General features: G+C 38.9%; 1 protein-coding gene across 1 annotated transcript; it reads left to right on the forward strand.

The window, feature by feature from the left end:
- Window positions 1-696: 696 nt before the first annotated feature.
- Window positions 697-13,288, forward strand: mob1a (MOB kinase activator 1A). The gene is made up of 6 exons (XM_017452054.3): window positions 697-992; window positions 7,627-7,793; window positions 8,123-8,216; window positions 8,297-8,430; window positions 12,063-12,226; window positions 12,375-13,288. The coding sequence occupies exons 1-6, from the start codon at window positions 979-981 to the stop codon at window positions 12,450-12,452; spliced, it is 651 nt and encodes a 216-aa protein (XP_017307543.1). The 5' UTR covers window positions 697-978; the 3' UTR covers window positions 12,453-13,288.
- Window positions 13,289-17,727: the final 4,439 nt, after the last annotated feature.

Genomic DNA, 17,727 nt, shown 5'->3' on the forward strand with positions numbered 1-17,727 from the left:
CTGCACTCGCACTAGCAGCTCTAACTGCACTCGCACTAACAGCTCTAACTGCACTCGCACTAACAGCTCTAACTGCACTTACACAGGTCTAACTGCACTCGCACTAGCAGCTCTAACTGCACTCGCAGCTCTAACTGCACTCGCACTCGCAGCTCTAACTGCACTCGCACTAGCAGCTCTAACTGCACTCGCACAGCTCTAACTGCACTTGCACTAGCAGCTCTAACTGCACTCGCACTAGCAGCTCTAACTGCACTCACACAGCTCTAACTGCACTCGCACTAGCAGCTCTAACTGCACTCGCACTAGCAGCTCTAACTGCACTCGCACTAGCAGCTCTAACTGCACTCACACTAACAGCTCTAACTGCACTCGCACTAGCAGCACTAACTGCACTCGCACTAGCAGCTCTAACTGCACTCACACAGGTCTAACTGCACTCGCACTAGCAGCTCTAACTGCACTCACACAGGTCTAACTGCACTCGCACTAACAGCTCTAACTGCACTCGCACTAACAGCTCTAACTGCACCCGCACGAACAGCTCTAACTGCACCCGCACGAACAGCTCTAACTGCACTCGCACTAGCAGCTCTAACTGCACTCGCACGAACAGCTCTAACTGCACTCGCACTAGCAGCTCTAACTGCACTCACACAGCTCTAACTGCACTCGCACGAACAGCTCTAACTGCACTCACACAGCTCTAACTGCACTCGCACTAGCAGCTCATACTGTGCGATTTTGGCAACAACATCGGACTCTGTCGTCTTTGCTGTTTCCTTTTTCTCTGCGGCGGTGTAAACACTTCCTGTTCCAGCGCGGTTTCATGTTCGCTTAGATTAAAGTTTTGAAACTTTGGGACTACGTTGTTTACATCGGTTTGATTCCTTAAACAAGACTTGGGTGAAGAATTTCTGTTGGGAATCCTCGACTTCACGCTGTCTGGAAGCTTCGCTCGAAGCAAAGTTAACGGAAATGAGCTTCTTATTGTAAGTAACGGTGGCTAGCTAACTAGTCAGACCTCTGTCTGTTATTATGCAGCGACGTGGTGGTTGTTTGGAGATAACTAGAGATATTTTGGTGGGATAATCCCCGCTGAATCGATGTAAACCATCACTAAACAGTCAGTAATAGACTAACTAGTTACTAGCCCATAGTTAGAGTAACTTTCCTGTCTCCTCATGTGGCTCAGGCCAGCTTTATGAGTAACGTTAGTTAGCCAACACAGCTACAACCACGGTAAGATTTAACAAATATATCAAATATTAGTTTTTATATTAGCGTATACAACACTAGTGTAAGTTTATATTTGAAACATCAATCCCCTGGACGCCTTTATTAGGCCGTGTTTTCTCTTCCTCGAAGGCTCTCCATGAAGCTTCCGCTAAAGCACTTAAGATGAATAAATGAAGTTATAAACCATCTGTCGCGTTGGAGAGCTGATTAAAGCCCAGACTGATGGAGAACTGAGCATTAGCTGAAACGAAAAAAGTTTGCAAATGAATTAAAGCGATTAAAAGCGACTTGTTTAATGTTTAGAATATGAGCTAACCTCTTAAAGCCAACAATGACACTACATTGTCCTGTCCTTGGCCTACTGCATACAGTTGCTCTATATTAATATCACTTATCCTTCCTTTTTTTCATATGTAATGACTTTTATGCCCTTTTATGACTGCATCACCATACACACATGGGCAGAGAAGCTAACATGTAATGAGGAATAAAAACCCCTTTGCTAGTAGGGTGGTTTGATTCAGCTGACCATCCTGAAGTTGGTCATTTTATTATAAAAGCCCATGCTGAAGTATTTTGTTCTTCTGACACCACTACTGTTTGCCAATGATTACATTGTTGTGTTTATAACCAGTATCACATGTATAACAGTGCTGTTTTAGTGAACATCAACACACCTGCGGTTCGGCTGTATAGGCAGGAGGCGGCAGGTAATCATAATTGAGTGTTTTCTTGCAAGAGTTCTTTAACCAAGAAATTCATATCGAGTCACTGACATTTCAGACACAGTAGTTTCCAAAGAAGCCACGGAATAAGTGTAGCGACGGTTTCGATAATAATGAACAGGTGCTAGAATTGTAATTTTATGTAGAACACAGACAAGTGGAGTTATACAAGCGGTGAAATGGGCCAGTGCAGTTATACTAAATATCAGCACTCTTGTATGGATGCTTGCGCCATCAATTTACTGCAGTAAGAACCACACGGCATACGTTTTAACCGTTTATAGTCGCATTTAATGTTGTGGATCATCCACGAAACAATCTAGTTCTTGTTATCATTTAAGTTATAGCAGATATAAATAGCCATAACATCACCAGCCTCTCTTTCTTTTTCTCGTTTTTTAAGTTATAAAGACTCTCCCATGGCAAAAAAAGTACAAACTGTTAGAAAACATTTGAGACTCCTTCCATAAATCTCAAACAAACATTTCTTTACAGAGGGCTTCTCTATCAACAATGAGATGTTTCCTTCATTAAATAACAAAATGTTTTAAAAATACATTAGTCTTGGAAAATGTAACGCATTTGTTATGTGAGTCGAAGTACATGAGTTGTTGTCAGAAATGGTGTTGTAGAAATTTAATTCACACCTTTGGACCACTCAGAATCAGGAAATCAGCAGTGCTGTGCTATAAGTAAATGTTATGAAGTGTAATGGTGTAATCCTGTCACGGTTCGATTCACAATACTGGCTTCATGGTTCAGTTTGATTCTCTGAATACTTTGAAGAAAATTTGAATAAGAAAAATGATGACTGAAAAGACTCATTTTTTCTGAGTTTCTGAATTATAAACAGTTTAAAGAAATGTGCATTTTTGCACTTTTATAAAACTAAATAAGTCAACAGTTGCTACAAAGAGGTTTAATGTTGGAAAGAAAATGTAGTACACGATCACCATATCTGTAAATATAAACTGGGACCTCTGGTGTTCAAACAGTGCAATTCTATTAGATGCATAATGAATAGAATGCTGAGTATCACTATGTGAAATGCACATTCCCATGATGCACAGCGTGAACTTTTTGCATCATAGTATGTTGTGTCATGCTGTATCCTTACACCCCTAGTAAACATAATGACTTCTAATATTCTTGCTTGATCTTATATGAAACAAGATGTATCATTAAATATAACATGACTGCTGGATGGGTGGGACTAGGGCTGCACGATTATGTCCAAAATGATCACCACGATTATTTTGGTCAATATTGAGATCACGATTATTTATCACGATTATTCATTGATTTCAGGGACAACATATTTTTATTTAAAACATTTTCCATAATACAGATTTACTCTGTGGATGAATCTTCATCCACTTTTTTTTTGCGCAGCACACCTGAACCAGTTTATCTGCAAAGTTTTTTCCTGTTCGTCATGAGGACGTTTAATGACAACGTCTGTAGTCCCATTTAGCAACATGTTAGTGTCATGATTTCCCCTCGCGCAAGCGCTGGAGCACGAAGCGAAGCTGGCAGCTCGAGCGCTAAAATGCTTACTTGTTTCCGGGTTTGGGCATTACAAAATGACGTCATCCCTGCACCACTCTGTGGTGATTGGCTGTAAGTGTAGGAAGCGCTTGATTTGATCTGCAGCGGAGTTTTCTATGAGCGGAGGGCAAAACTTAAACGTCAATATCACTGTCGATCATATTCATGTAATCGTAGACATTCAAAATCATAATCGAGATCAATATTCGATCAATATTGTGCAGCACTAGGTGGGACATCTGAAAAGTCTGTCAGTGTACATGTAATTTAAAAATAAGTACCCCCCCATGGAAATTGTTGGCATTTTTTTTACTTATTTGAACAAGCAAACATTTGATCATCTTTGAAACACTGCCTATTAATGAGGTTGATGTATTTGAACAAAACCACCATTAAAATGAGCTTTTTATCGATCATTTATTTAAGAGAAATGTCAATAGATGTGATATTCTTCTGTAGAATACAACACCCTTTGCCCTTAGCTAGCATTGCCCTCTTTAGCAGAAATAACTTCTTGTAGGCATTTTTGCATAATTGTCCACCATGTTTTACATGAGTGTATATGCTTTGAAAAGAAACTTTTGTTTGAAGTGTTCATCGCTCGTTATTTGAGGATGAAGACGAGCATCAGCCGTATCTTTTAACTGCCATCTACATATAATAACTGAATATTTATTCATAATTGTATCATTCACTCATATTGAGAGAATTCGAGAGATTTTAATCAAGTAAAAGTGTAGTCAGTTGCATTATTTGTAAATTTCAGTGGGAGCGCTTCAGAACCTCTGGACTGTAAAAGATTACTCTGGCATTTATAGCACCAGACTCTGGACTTGTCTAATTTAGCTGTAGCTAAATCTACTTTGAAGACCTTAAAATTTCTTTGTGTTATACAATTAAAGAATTATTAGTATCGTGAATGTGTAATTCCACCCCAGTAGAATGGATTTTCCTGATATCAGATTTGCATTGTTGTGTACCAATACTGGATGAGCTTTTTTCCCCAGATCCAATCTGGTTCTCATTCATTCAGCTCCCCACAGAAATTGTGGTTGTCCTTGCAGAAAAATGCAATCTTTCTCTTTTGTGACCCTTGGAACCTTGAACATAAATGCAAAGTAGTGCAAAGATTACCTTGGGCACTGAAACATTATCAACATGAAAAATAACTACAATGCCTTGCATAATTTTCCCCCTCATGAACATTTCCACATTTTGTAGTGTTGTAACTCGGAACTGAAGTGACTTAATCGGGATTATATATAATCATGATTTTACACAATATATCCCATAGTACTCCCATAGAAATCAACTGCTAAATTATCTATAAATTAAAAACAGTTGATATATCATACGTATTTACCCTGGTGCAGTGCAACCTGTTGCCATCACAAGTCACACAGTTAGTTAAATTGAGTCCATCTGTGTGCAATTAAAGTGTCTCATGATCTCAATATAAATACACCTATTCCTGGACCAAAAGCCCAGGACAAAGTTCAGAAAATATTGCCCAGAAGTTTTATTATAAAGTAATAGCCTAAACTTTGAATATCTTGTGGAGTAATTCCATAATGACTACGTTTACATGGACAGCAGTAATCTAATTATTGACCTTATTCCGAATAAGACAATATCGTGATTAAGGTGTTTACATGAATCGCTTTTAGAATACTCCTTTCATGTTCCCGTTTACGTGTTATAGAACATAGAGCGATTAATGGCACACGTCATTATGTCACCGCGCAACGCCGTCCGACGTTCCTTCCAGAATTTCAGGTATCAACATAAGTGCTACGGTTTCGGACGCAGCTGTACTCTCTTGTTTGCCGTCAAACAGTTGAGCGCTGCCATGTGTGTACTTGTCCTGTCACAAAATGCGGTGAAAACACCCACATGACGTTAATAGAGTGATTAAAGTGTGTACATGTCTATAATACACTCCAATGATGCAACTAAAACAGGATTACTCCACATGTCTTAATTCCATTTGTGTTTACTTCGAGTATGATTTTAGCCAGATTAAGGTTAACAGAATCGCTGTTTACATGGTAGTTTCTTTCAATTAAATTCAATTCAATTTTATTTGTATAGCGCTTTTTACAATAGACATTGTCTCAAAGCAGCTTTACAGAAATATCAACACGGTATACAGATATTAAAGGTGCGAATTTATCCCAACTGAGCAAGCCACTGAGTGGCGACGGTGGCAAGGAAAAACTCCCTAAGATGTTTTAAGAGGAAGAAACCTTGAGAGGAACCCGACTCAGAAGGGAACCCGTCCTCATCTGGGTAACAACAGATAGTGTGAAAAAGTTCATTATGGATTTATATGAAGTCTGTATGGCGTTAAGAGCAGCCGTAGTCCCAGCAGTCTGGAATTAAAGAAGATTTGAGCTCCATCCAGAGGCAGAAAGGATCTGGATCTCTAGTATCTCCATAAATTCGTGTGGGGCTCGGCGAAAGGAGAGAGGGAGAAAAAAGATTATTATGACTGCGTAGTAGTAGAACAGAATCTAGTCAGGGTAGGCTTGAGTAAACAAATACGTTTTAAGCTTAGACTTAAACACTGAGACTGTGTCTGAGTCCCGAACACTAATAGGAAGACTGTTCCATAACTGTGGGGCTCTATAAGAGAAAGCTCTTCCCCCTGCTGTAGCCTTCACTATTCGAGGTACCGTCAGATAGCCTGCATCTTTTGATCTAAGTAGGCGTGGCGGATCATATAAAACCAAAAGGTCGCTTAGATATTGTGGCGCGAGACCATTTAGTGCTTTATAGGTTAATAAAAGTATTTTATAATTAATGTGAGATTTTACTGGGAGCCAATGCAGTATTGATAATATCGGTGTGATTTGGTCGTATCTTCTAGTTCTAGTTAGGACTCTAGCAGCTGCATTCTGGACTAACTGGAGCTTATTTATATTCCTACTGGAACATCCAGACAGTACGGCATTACAGTAATCTAATCTAGAGGTGACGAATGCATGAACTAGTATTTCCGCATCATGTAGTGACAATATATTTCTTATTTTAGAAATATTTCTGAGATGAAAGAAGGCTGTCCTAGGAATATTATCTACATGAGCATCAAATGATAGGCTGGAGTCAATAATCACTCCAAGGTCTTTAACTGCTGCACATGATGAAACAGAAAGACCATCCAGAGTAACCACGTGATCAGAAAGAATACTTCTAGCTACACGTGGGCCTAATAAAAGTATTTCTGTTTTATCAGAATTAAGTAGAAGGAAGTTAATTAACTTTAATTAATTTAATTAATTTTCTTAATCAGAGTATTGTCTTAGTCAGGTTAATATCGTATTATTGTTGTCCATGTAAACGTACTGACTGATGAAACCAAAATTAAACATTTTGGCCTTGTCACAAAGGCCCCAACTTTTGCAGAACCCCAACACTGCTCATCAACCTGAGAACGTGGTTAGGCATGGTAGAGTGGTAGCATCGTGTTGTGGAGATGCTTTTCGTCATCAAGGACTCTGATCAGATAAACTGGTCAGATACCGGGCAATCTTATAGGAAGACCTAGTACAGTCTGCAAGAGACTTAAGACTGGGGCATAGGTTTACCTTCAAACAGGACAAAGGATTCACTAAATTGGTTTAAACCCAAGAACATGTTAGAATGCCACATTCAAAGCCAAGCCCTCAATCTGTTTGAGAATCTGTGTTAGAGCTTATGCAATTTTGCAAAGAGGAATGGGCACAAATAACATGACACAGATGTTCAGCGCAGATAGAGACGTATCCCAGCTGTATTTGCAGCTAAAGTTGCTTCTACCAAGTATTGACCTAGAGGGGTGAATACTTATGCAACCTGTTTTTTATGGTTATTTATTTATTTATTTTTATTGAACCTTTTGTGTTACTTGAAATGTTAGACATATTGTGTCACAGTAAAAATGTGGAAAAGTTCAAGTTGGGTCAATACCTATACAAGGCACGGTAATATAAGACTCCCATCACAATTTTTCTTGGGGAAAAAAAACAGGTTTGTGCAGGCGATCAATGCTACAAAGCCGTTATGCAGAAACAATCAAATGTGATCAGTATCTAATTGAAAAAGTGAAAAAATGATGATTGTGTGTTTGCTTTAGTGGCAGTCGGTCTTCAAAGACATTCAAACCGAAGAAAAACATTCCGGAGGGTTCTCACCAGTATGAGCTGTTGAAACATGCTGAAGCAACATTGGGAAGTGGTAACCTTCGAGCTGCTGTGATGTTACCAGAAGGAGAAGACCTTAATGAATGGATCGCTGTTAATAGTGAGTGGGCATGTCTGCATGCTTGTCTGCTAAACATCATGTGAAACAGTTTAAGGGATCTATATGTGAGATTTTCACATTTTAAAGTATCTGTCGTAAATTATTGTAGTTGTTTCAAGATTTGTGATTATCCAAAACTGTTAATTTAGTATTTTCCAAACAAATTCAAGTTTAGTCTTATTTTCTTTTGTTTAGTTTTATTTTTTTGTGCATAGTTTATTGCAATATTACTACTTTGTAGTAATATCTTTCTTCCTCAATTCTGTGTAAGGCAGACAATGTGTTCTGGGTCTTGTCATTGGTGATAAATACTTTTGGTTTTATTTTAGCTGTCGACTTCTTCAACCAGATCAACATGCTTTATGGCACCATCACTGAATTCTGCACTGAGACCAACTGCCCCGTCATGTCCGCAGGGCCGAAGTAGGATGAAATCTCATATGGTTGTTACTTGCTACATAAATACAACTGGATAGTTTACAGTGTCTCTTGTGTTTCTGCAGGTATGAATATCACTGGGCTGATGGTACCAACATAAAGAAACCAATCAAATGCTCGGCTCCAAAATACATTGACTACTTGATGACTTGGGTCCAAGATCAGCTGGATGATGAAACCCTATTTCCTTCCAAAATTGGTTAGCATGGCATATGGATTAAGTGAGGAATGTATACAGTATGGAAATGAATAAGTAAACAATAAAACAGTGGGGTGAGCTGTTGTAAGAAAATAATCACTGATGGGGTGGTGTGAGCAGATTACCACCCCCAAAGTGTTTTATTCCTCTTATAAAAGAACTAAGAAATTAAATGTATGACACAACATACATTTTAACCATTTACAATGACACTTAAGGTTGTGAAATGCCTGTGAAGTTAATGCCTTTGATCACTTATGTGTCACTCAGATAGTAGATCTAAAAACAATACCTTCGCCGTGAGAAGAACAGTGAACACGGACCAAGAAGACTCTGATGATCAATGTTTTAAAATTGCACAGTTTGGGGTTTCAGGTTTCAGAAGTTCACCACCTTCATAACAACAGTTTGGAAGGTTGCATGAAAGAAGAATAACATGATATAACAAATCAGGAAATTAAATGTAAAATGAGATCAGTGATTTAACTAAAAATAGGTTCAATACGGTCTTTAATTTATCCAGGAGAAAAATAATTATACTTCCATTTGTACCCAAGGGTGGATTCCTTTCTAACTAGTAGAGAGCTTGCTTGTTTTCTTGCCAAGTATGACAGGCAAAGTTGTTGGTGGTGAATTGTTTGTCTTAACAAGCCCTGATAGTGTTGCCCAGACCTGAACATCTGTGACGGGCATTTACCTAGCCTTGCCCTAACTGCAGCATAATGCTGTTAGGGATTTGTGAAGCATGCTTCACAGACTGTGAAAATACTGTTGTTTGTAAATCTTATTCTTGGAACTTGATTCCCAATTTGGCAGAGAGTGCTGGTAGCTCAACATTGAACCAGACCGAATATCATAGTGAAAAGCAGGAACACTGAATGCCCTAAAGGCTGGTGTTAAGTCTGTAGCAACTAGAGCATTGGAGCTTGATTACAACAGACCATTGGCTAATGAGCATAGTGTCCACGGTGGTCCCCACAAGGGTGCAAGACCCAAGCCAACTGGCAGTAATAACTGCAGAAGTACAGTCACTTTTGACTTTTGACTTTTGAAAAGCAGGCAACAAAATACACTAGAGGTACACAGATCAGAATGCATGGCTGAGCTATTTTTAGATATTTTATGGTTCCAAAAACACGAAGGGCCTCCAGATTTTATGCTGATCGAGGATTACTGTCTGTGTGGAGTTTCACACTTTCATATGTCTGCATTGGTTTCCTCCAGGTTCTTCTGTTTGTGGTAGATGCCGATCAGTGGTTTTGGTGTGTATATATAGTGATCTATATAGTGATTGGTGTATATATAGTGATCTTTGATGAACTGGCATCTCATGGAGGGTGCATTTAAGCTTAAAACCCAGTTTTTCCTGGATAGGCTTCAGATGCACCACACCCCTAAACAGGATAATGAAGATTAGCACTGAGGTACTGAAATCTGGTATGTTGCTCCGTGCTTGTCAGCTATATCACAGAGGCAGGTGTCACTAGTCACTAGTGTATAACCACCCAGAGGCATTGGTCCAGCACACATTCTTTCCCTGTAAAGAGAAGCCTTTATGATGGATAACTACCAGCAAGACTGGAGAAGCATGTGAAAATCCCTCATCAGTGCCAATATGGCAGAAACTAAATCTGTGTGGCTAATGCTGCAACATTTTCAGAAACCCTTAAGGAGTTCACACATGTTAATTTGAACTGACGGTGGTGCTTTACAAGAACCAAGTGGTCACAGAATGTGATTTTGCACTTGTACAGCTAAGCTCAGATAGATGTGTCTTTAGATCTGTCTACCTATCAGCAAATTTAGATAGCTAGTTCAGATAAGGTGACTACCTACAGAAGAGTAGTTGCAAATAGACAGAAAACATACTGTCCTGTGTGGTTCACAGACAGTGCAGAAACGAAGGCTTTAGGCCAGGGTGTGTTGGTGCACACTAGGCCAAACCTATGGCTCCATGAGTTTCCTCTGCTAACACTGCTGTGGTCATCCAGCTCTGCAGCTCACATAACAGGACTGTGTAACCAGTACAGTTGACGTAAAAAAGAAAGTCTACACACCCCTGTTAAAATGGCAGGTTTTTGTGAAGTAAAAAATTTAACTAAGATGAATCATGTCAGTTCTTTTCCCACCTTTAATGTGAAATTGCAAAGTATACATGAAGTGGAAAAACAATCAGAAACCTAGTTGCATAAGTGTGCACACCTTTAAACTAATACTTTGTTGAAGCACCTTTTAATTTTATTACATCACTCAGTCTTTTTGGAGTAAGCATCTCATCAATGTGGCATAGGTTGACTTGCCAATATTTTCCCACTGTTTTTTTACAAAAACATTCTAGACCCATCAGACTGTGAGGGTATGTCCTGTGCACAGCCCACTTCAGGTCACCCCATAGATTTTTAGGTGGATTCAGGTCTGGGCTCTAGCTACGTCATTTAAAAACATATTTATTTTGTTTAAGCCACTCCTTTGTTCATTTGGATGTATGCTTTGGTTCTTTGTTGTGCTAAAAGTTTAAATTCTTTTTAAGCTTTAGCTTACTAGCCTGAATGTTTTGCACTAAAAGCGACTGGTATTTGTAGCTATTCATAAATTCCTCCAACTTGATTAAAGCCCCAGTTCTGACTGAAAAGAAGCAGCCCCTAAAGAATGATCCTGCACCGTGGGTATGTTGTTTTTTTTTGCACCAAACATACATTTTGGAATTATGCACTTATTATACCTTTTAGAATTGGTCTCATCAGACCACCTGGTTTAGGGTGCTTTAGCGGGGCTTGGATGTTTTTTGTGAGAAAGGGCTTCCACCTGGTTACCCTACCCCATAGCCCAGACATGTGAAGAATATGAGAGATTGTTGTCACATGCAGAGAGTAATCAGTACTTGTCAGATATTCCTGCAGCTCCTTTAATGTTGCTGTAGGTCCCCTGGTAATCTCCCTGGTAAGTGTTTGTCTTGTCCTTTTGTAAATTTTGGAGGGACGTCCTGTTCTTGGTGATGTCACTGTGGTGCCCCATTTTCTCCACTTGTTGTTGATGGACTTCACTGTGTTCCATGGTACATTTAATGATTTTGGAAATTCTGTACCCCTCTCCTGATCGATACTCGTCAACAAGATATCGTACATGCTTTGTAAGTTCTTTGCGGACCATGGCTTCAGAAGTCAGACGAAAACAAGGAGATGGTCAGATCAGAAAATCCTGCAGAAACAGCTGATCTTTATTTGGGATTAATTAGACCAATTTAATTCATGACTGCTGTATGAAAAATACTTTTGAACTTGAGATTGAATGCAGTGAATCCAGTGGTTCTCTTTCATGTCCTGTGGTGACGCCTTTCTTATTAGCTAGCAAGGAAACAAGCAAACAGGAAAGCCTAAGTTGTTATGAAGGAAACCGTCCTGGTCCTCCACTCAGTTGTAGAACTATGGATACATACGCAACTTTCTGATTATTTTTTCCTTTCTTTTGATGAGTCTGCCTCAGAAAGTATATCTTATGTGAGACCTTTGCGGACAGCTACTTCTTAAGGATGTGGTCCTAATAGATCATTTTTGAAATTTGACACCCCGCTACGATTAACTAGACAGTGTAATATATGATTGCACAATGACATTTTTTTAACTTCTTTCTAGGTGTGCCTTTCCCGAAAAACTTCATGTCAGTGGCTAAAACTATTCTGAAGCGTCTATTCAGAGTCTATGCTCATATTTACCACCAGCACTTTGACTCTGTCATGCAGCTACAGGAGGAGGCCCATCTCAACACTTCCTTCAAGCATTTCATCTTCTTCGTGCAGGTGATGGGGCTTGGCTGGGGATTTCTAATTAGCATGCTTTTTTTAATCATACTTTACTGATTCATTGCTGATTCATCATACAATGATTCATTGTAATCATTTAATTTTTTGTTTTTCTTCCCCTTTTTGTTTGCGTGCATATGGACAGGAATTCAACCTGATTGACCGCAGAGAGCTGGTTCCTCTGCAGGAACTTATCGAGAAACTAGGCACCAAGGACAGATAAACAAACAAACAAACCATACCAACATATTCCAGCATCACTGAAATATTTCTCCTTTTGTTCAGAGAATTTTAAAGCCACAGTCAGTATATTTTAGCAATAGAGGTGTATTTTAATAATGTGCTGACTGTAGATTAACAATGTTTATGTACCCATTACATGTTAGGATGATCTGTTTTTAACTTTGATTTTATCAGTCTTTTTTATTTGGGCTTCATGAACTATATAGTCGTTGGACAAAGTAGATGGCAGATAGAAACCAGATAGAAACTGCAGGCAGATTTTTGTATTAAACCTTTCTTATTGTTTTATATTCAAGCATGTGATCTTACCATATATAAATATATGGTAGAGAAAAACCAATACCATCTTTCAGTTTTGTATTGAAGGTGAAATGGAGTAGGAAGGTTATTGGTTTCTGTGATTAGTACATGTGTACGTTCTTGCTAGCGTCTAACATTCCTTTCAATGCTGAAAAGGTTTTTATGTAGGTCAGTATTTGTGCTTTGAAATTTAGACTGTAACAGTAATGCTAATGTCTGCAAGCTGCTGATTTTACTCATTTACAAAATGCTGATTTTTAAAAAATATTATTTGCGTTTTTAATATCATCAGTAGTTCTTTCCTTTAATATGAGGGATTGAAAAGTATATTTGGTTCCAAGGAAAAATGAATGGACCATGACTGATTACTGTCTTTTGTTGTTGTTGTTGTTGTTGTTTTTTTTTTTTTTTTTTTTTCTTTCTTTCTCAAATTTGTAAAAATAAACATGGTGTTCTGGACTTTTCAGGACTATGAATAACTTTTTAAGATGAGGATTAAACCTATATTTGCATCAATATTCGTCTTGTCTGTAAAATTTGAAATGGTCTTGACAGACCTGCGGTCGAGATGAAACACTTGGCAAGTTTCGTCTACATATAGAAAGTATACTCAGTGATCTTACAAAAACTTTAAAGTAAAAGTTCACCCATAACATTAAAACCTCCTGCCTAATATTGTGTAGGTCCCCCTTGTGCTGCCTAAACATCCCAGAGAGGCTCAGTCGGATTGAGGTCCGGGGAATTTGGAGGCCGAGTCAACACCTTGAACTCTGTCAAGTTCCTCAAACCATTCCTGAACCGTTTTTGCAGTGTGGCAGGGCGCATTATTCTGCTGAACGAGGCCACTGACCTTGGGGAATAAAGTTACCATAAAGGGGTGTACAAGGTCTGGAACACTGTTTAGGTAGGTGGTACGTGTCAAATTAATATCCACATGAATGCCAGGACCCGAGGTTTCCCAGCAGATGCCCAGAGCATCACACTCCCTCTGCCGGCTTGCCTTCTTCCTATATCACATCATGGTGCCATCTCTTCTCCAGCTAAGCGACGCACACACACCCAGCCGTCCACATGATATATAAGAAAACATGATGCAACAGACCAGGCCACCTTCTTCCATCGCTTCATGGTCCAGTTCTGATGCTCATGTGCCCATTGTAGGTGCTTTCGGCTGTAGACAGGGCTCAGCATGGGCACTCTGACCGATCATACATTTAGAATCTTTCTGGGCTCACCTGTTGTCTCTCTGTGGATAAGAGACTGTTTCCACACTGTGTAAAATGGCATCTTGGCAAATGAGATGGAAAAAAGGTCTTGAATATTATCAGAGTGATCTGTTGTCTCGTATTATAAGATTACAGTAAACCAAATACAAGATTATTAAACCTATTGCTAGAATTTCTACTCATTTCCAGCTTTAAATTGTCTTATTCTATTGGCAGATAATTTTGCTGCTTTTACTGAATTTCTCCCACAGGGAGATAAGATAAGGTACATCTTATCTTTATAGGAATAAATGCTTAAAAATGAGCAAAGTGATCTACCAATAGAACAACAACAACAATAATAATAACAAACTTGACAATAATAAAACGTCTAGAAAATGTTTAATAATCTTATATAGGAAACACTAGATATATTTGACTGTTCGAGATACAGTACTTGCTAAGATATCATTTTTGCAGAGCATGTCAGAGATAAATTGCAAACCTTGACCTTTTAAGTGGAACAAGATTTCTCACCCTCCCAGATAAGCCATGGAACTCCTGCGATTAACTTCAGTCTCCTGGATTTAAAAAAAAATCATGGGTTTATTTTTGTCAATTTAAATTGAAATTAATAAACAAATTCAAAGTTTGAGCATGTTATTTTATTTGAGACATGACTTCCAAAATAGTGTGGTGTTTGTACAGTGTGTGTGTGAACATTAAAGCCCTGTCTGAAATCCATCACTCACTTTCACTACATGATAGTACACCATATTGGGCAGCAGTGAGACCCAATTAAGAAAAAACGCATCATCCCCTGCCATCATAAAGATAAATATGCATAGTTAGACCATGGAAATACTTAATTATAATTTTCTGTATTAAATACACAACTAAAAACTACCTGTTGGGTATTTAATATAGTAAAAAAAATCTGTTTAGCTTGCCATTTATAACGATACAAGGTTGGCTGCTCCAGTGTCCAGAGTTGCATGAAAAAATTTGCCCCAACCAAAACCTCAAAATCTCCTAAAATGCGTTTACATTTTGATGCTTTTAAATTCCAGCATCAGTAAATCGTCATTGCCAAATGCATAGTACTATGTTTTAAAGGTGAATTAGGGTGAATTCAAATATATTAGGATCGTTTTTGAATTTATGCCTTGTCTAAGTTTTCTTGCCATTAATAAAACAAAATACCCAGCACATGAAACAGCTCTGAAATCCTCAAGCTATTGACCATCTACATGTGAATATATATATATATATATATATATATATATATATATATATATATATATATATATATACACACACACACACACAGTATCTCACTGTGTGAGTACACCCCTGACATTTTTGTAAATGTTTGATTATATCTTTTCATGTGACAACACTGAAGAAATGACACTTTGCTACAATGTAAAGTAGTGAGTGTACAGCTTGTGTAACAGTGTAAATTTGCTGTCCCCTCAAAATAACTCAACACACAGCCATTAATGTCTAACCCGCTGGCAACAAAAGTGAGTACACCCCTAAGTGAAAATGTCTAAATTGGGCCCAAAGTGTCAATATTTTGTGTGGCCACCATTATTTTCCAGCATTGCCTTAACCATCTTGGGCATGGAGTTCACCAGAGCTTCACAGGTTGCCATTGGAGTTCTCTTCCACTCCTCCATGACAACATCACAGAGCTGGTGGTTATTAAAGACCTTGTGCTCCTCCACCTTCCGTTTGAGGATGCCCCACAGATGCTCATTAGGGTTTAGGTCTGGAGACATGCTTGGCCAGTCCATCCCCTTCACCCTCAGCTTCTTTAGCAAGGCAGTGGTGGTCTTGGAGGTGTGTTTGGGGTCGTTATCATGTTGGAATACTGCATACTTATCATGCTCTGCTTCAGTATGTCACAGTACATGTTGGCGTTCATGGTTCCCTCAATGAATAGACGTATGAGTGCTGCCAGCATTGCTGCAGAGGTTGAAGGGGTGGGGGTCAGCCTGTCAGTGCTCAGACCAGACTCCGCACACTGCATCAAATTGGTCTGCATGGCTGTCGTCCCAGAAGGAAGCCTCTTCTAAAGATGATGCACAAGAAAGACTGCAAACAGTTTGCTGAAGACAAGCAGACTAAGGACATGGATTACTGGAACCATGTCCTGTGGTCTGATGAGACCAGGATAAACTTATTTGGTTCAGATGGTGTCAAGCGTGTGTGGTGGCAACCAGGTGAGGAGTACAAAGACAAGTGTGTCTTGCCTACAGTCAATCATGGTGGTGGGAGTGTCATGGTCTGGGGCTGCATGAGTGCTGACGGCACTGGGGAGCTACAGTTCATTGAGGGAACCATGAATGCCAACATGTACTGTGACGTACTGAAGCAGAGCATGATCAGTATGCATTATTCCAGCCGGATAACGACCCCAAACACCTCCAAGACGACCACTGCCTTGCTAAAGAAGCTGAGGGTGAAGGTGATGGAATGGCCAAGCATGTCTCCTGACCTAAACCCTATTGAGCATCTGTGGGGCATCCTCAAACGGAAGGTGGAGGAGCACAAGGTCTCTAACATCCACCAGCTCCGTGATGTCGTCATGGAGTGGAAGAGGACTCCAGTGGCAACCTGTGAAGCTCTGGTGAACTCCATGCCCAAGAGGGTTAAGGCAGTGCTGGAAAATAATGGTGGCCACACAAAATATTGACACTTTGGGCCCAATTTGGACATTTTCACTTAGGGGTGTACTCACTTTTGTTGCCAGCGGTTTAGACATTAATGGCTGTGTGTTGAGTTATTTTGAGGGGACAGCAAATTTACACTGTTACACAAGCTGTACACTCACTACTTTACATTGTAGCAAAGTGTCACTGAAGTGTTTCTTCAGTGTTGTCACATTAAAAGATATAATCAAATATTTACAAAAATGTGAGGGGTGTACTCACTTTTCTGAGATACTGTGTGTGTGTGTGTATATATATATATATATATATATATATATATATATATATATATATATATATATATATATATATATATATAATATAAGGTCTGCATGACCAAGATGGAAGATCCACTTTTAACCAGCATATTCATTAACTATTCCCAGTAAAGACATTAAATCTATAAATCAACTGAATTTTGATTTTATATGGAAAACCAAAGTGCATTACCTTAATGAGGGTACAAGCAATTTGAATTTTGAACGTATTGATGGTGCTCTTAAAATCAGCTGGTTAAGACGATTTTTAACTTACCATGACAGTGTTTGGTTTTCAGTCCCCAGGGAAATTTATTTGAAGAAATTAGAGGGGAATAGATTTCCTTTTACAATGTGATCACAATGTGAGGTTCCTCATTTCATCAGCAGGTTTCACTGGACACTTTTACACAATCCCAACTTCACCCCACACTCAACCCCTATTTGGAATAATAGGTATATATTCATGAGTCAAAAGCCTTTATTTCTTAAAGACAGGGTGGATAAAGGTCTTTGGTCAGTAATACAGCTACTAACCGACAGAGGCAAGTTATTAACATGTGAGGAACTCTACAATAAATAGCATCTTTAGTGTACACGCAAGACTTTTAATCGAGTTTCCAAAGCCGTTCCTCGAAAACATTATATGTTTAATTCAGAACACAATTCAATACACTTCAAACTCTTGGATAATCTCTTTGAAGATCAGGAAGGTTGACTTGGATAGTAGCAGTCTCACTAACAAAATTATGTGTAATATTTGCCTCGCACCTCCA

The sequence above is a fragment of the Ictalurus punctatus genome, chromosome 22 (assembly GCF_001660625.3).
Source record: "Ictalurus punctatus breed USDA103 chromosome 22, Coco_2.0, whole genome shotgun sequence".
NCBI classification, from domain to species: Eukaryota; Metazoa; Chordata; class Actinopteri; order Siluriformes; family Ictaluridae; genus Ictalurus; species Ictalurus punctatus.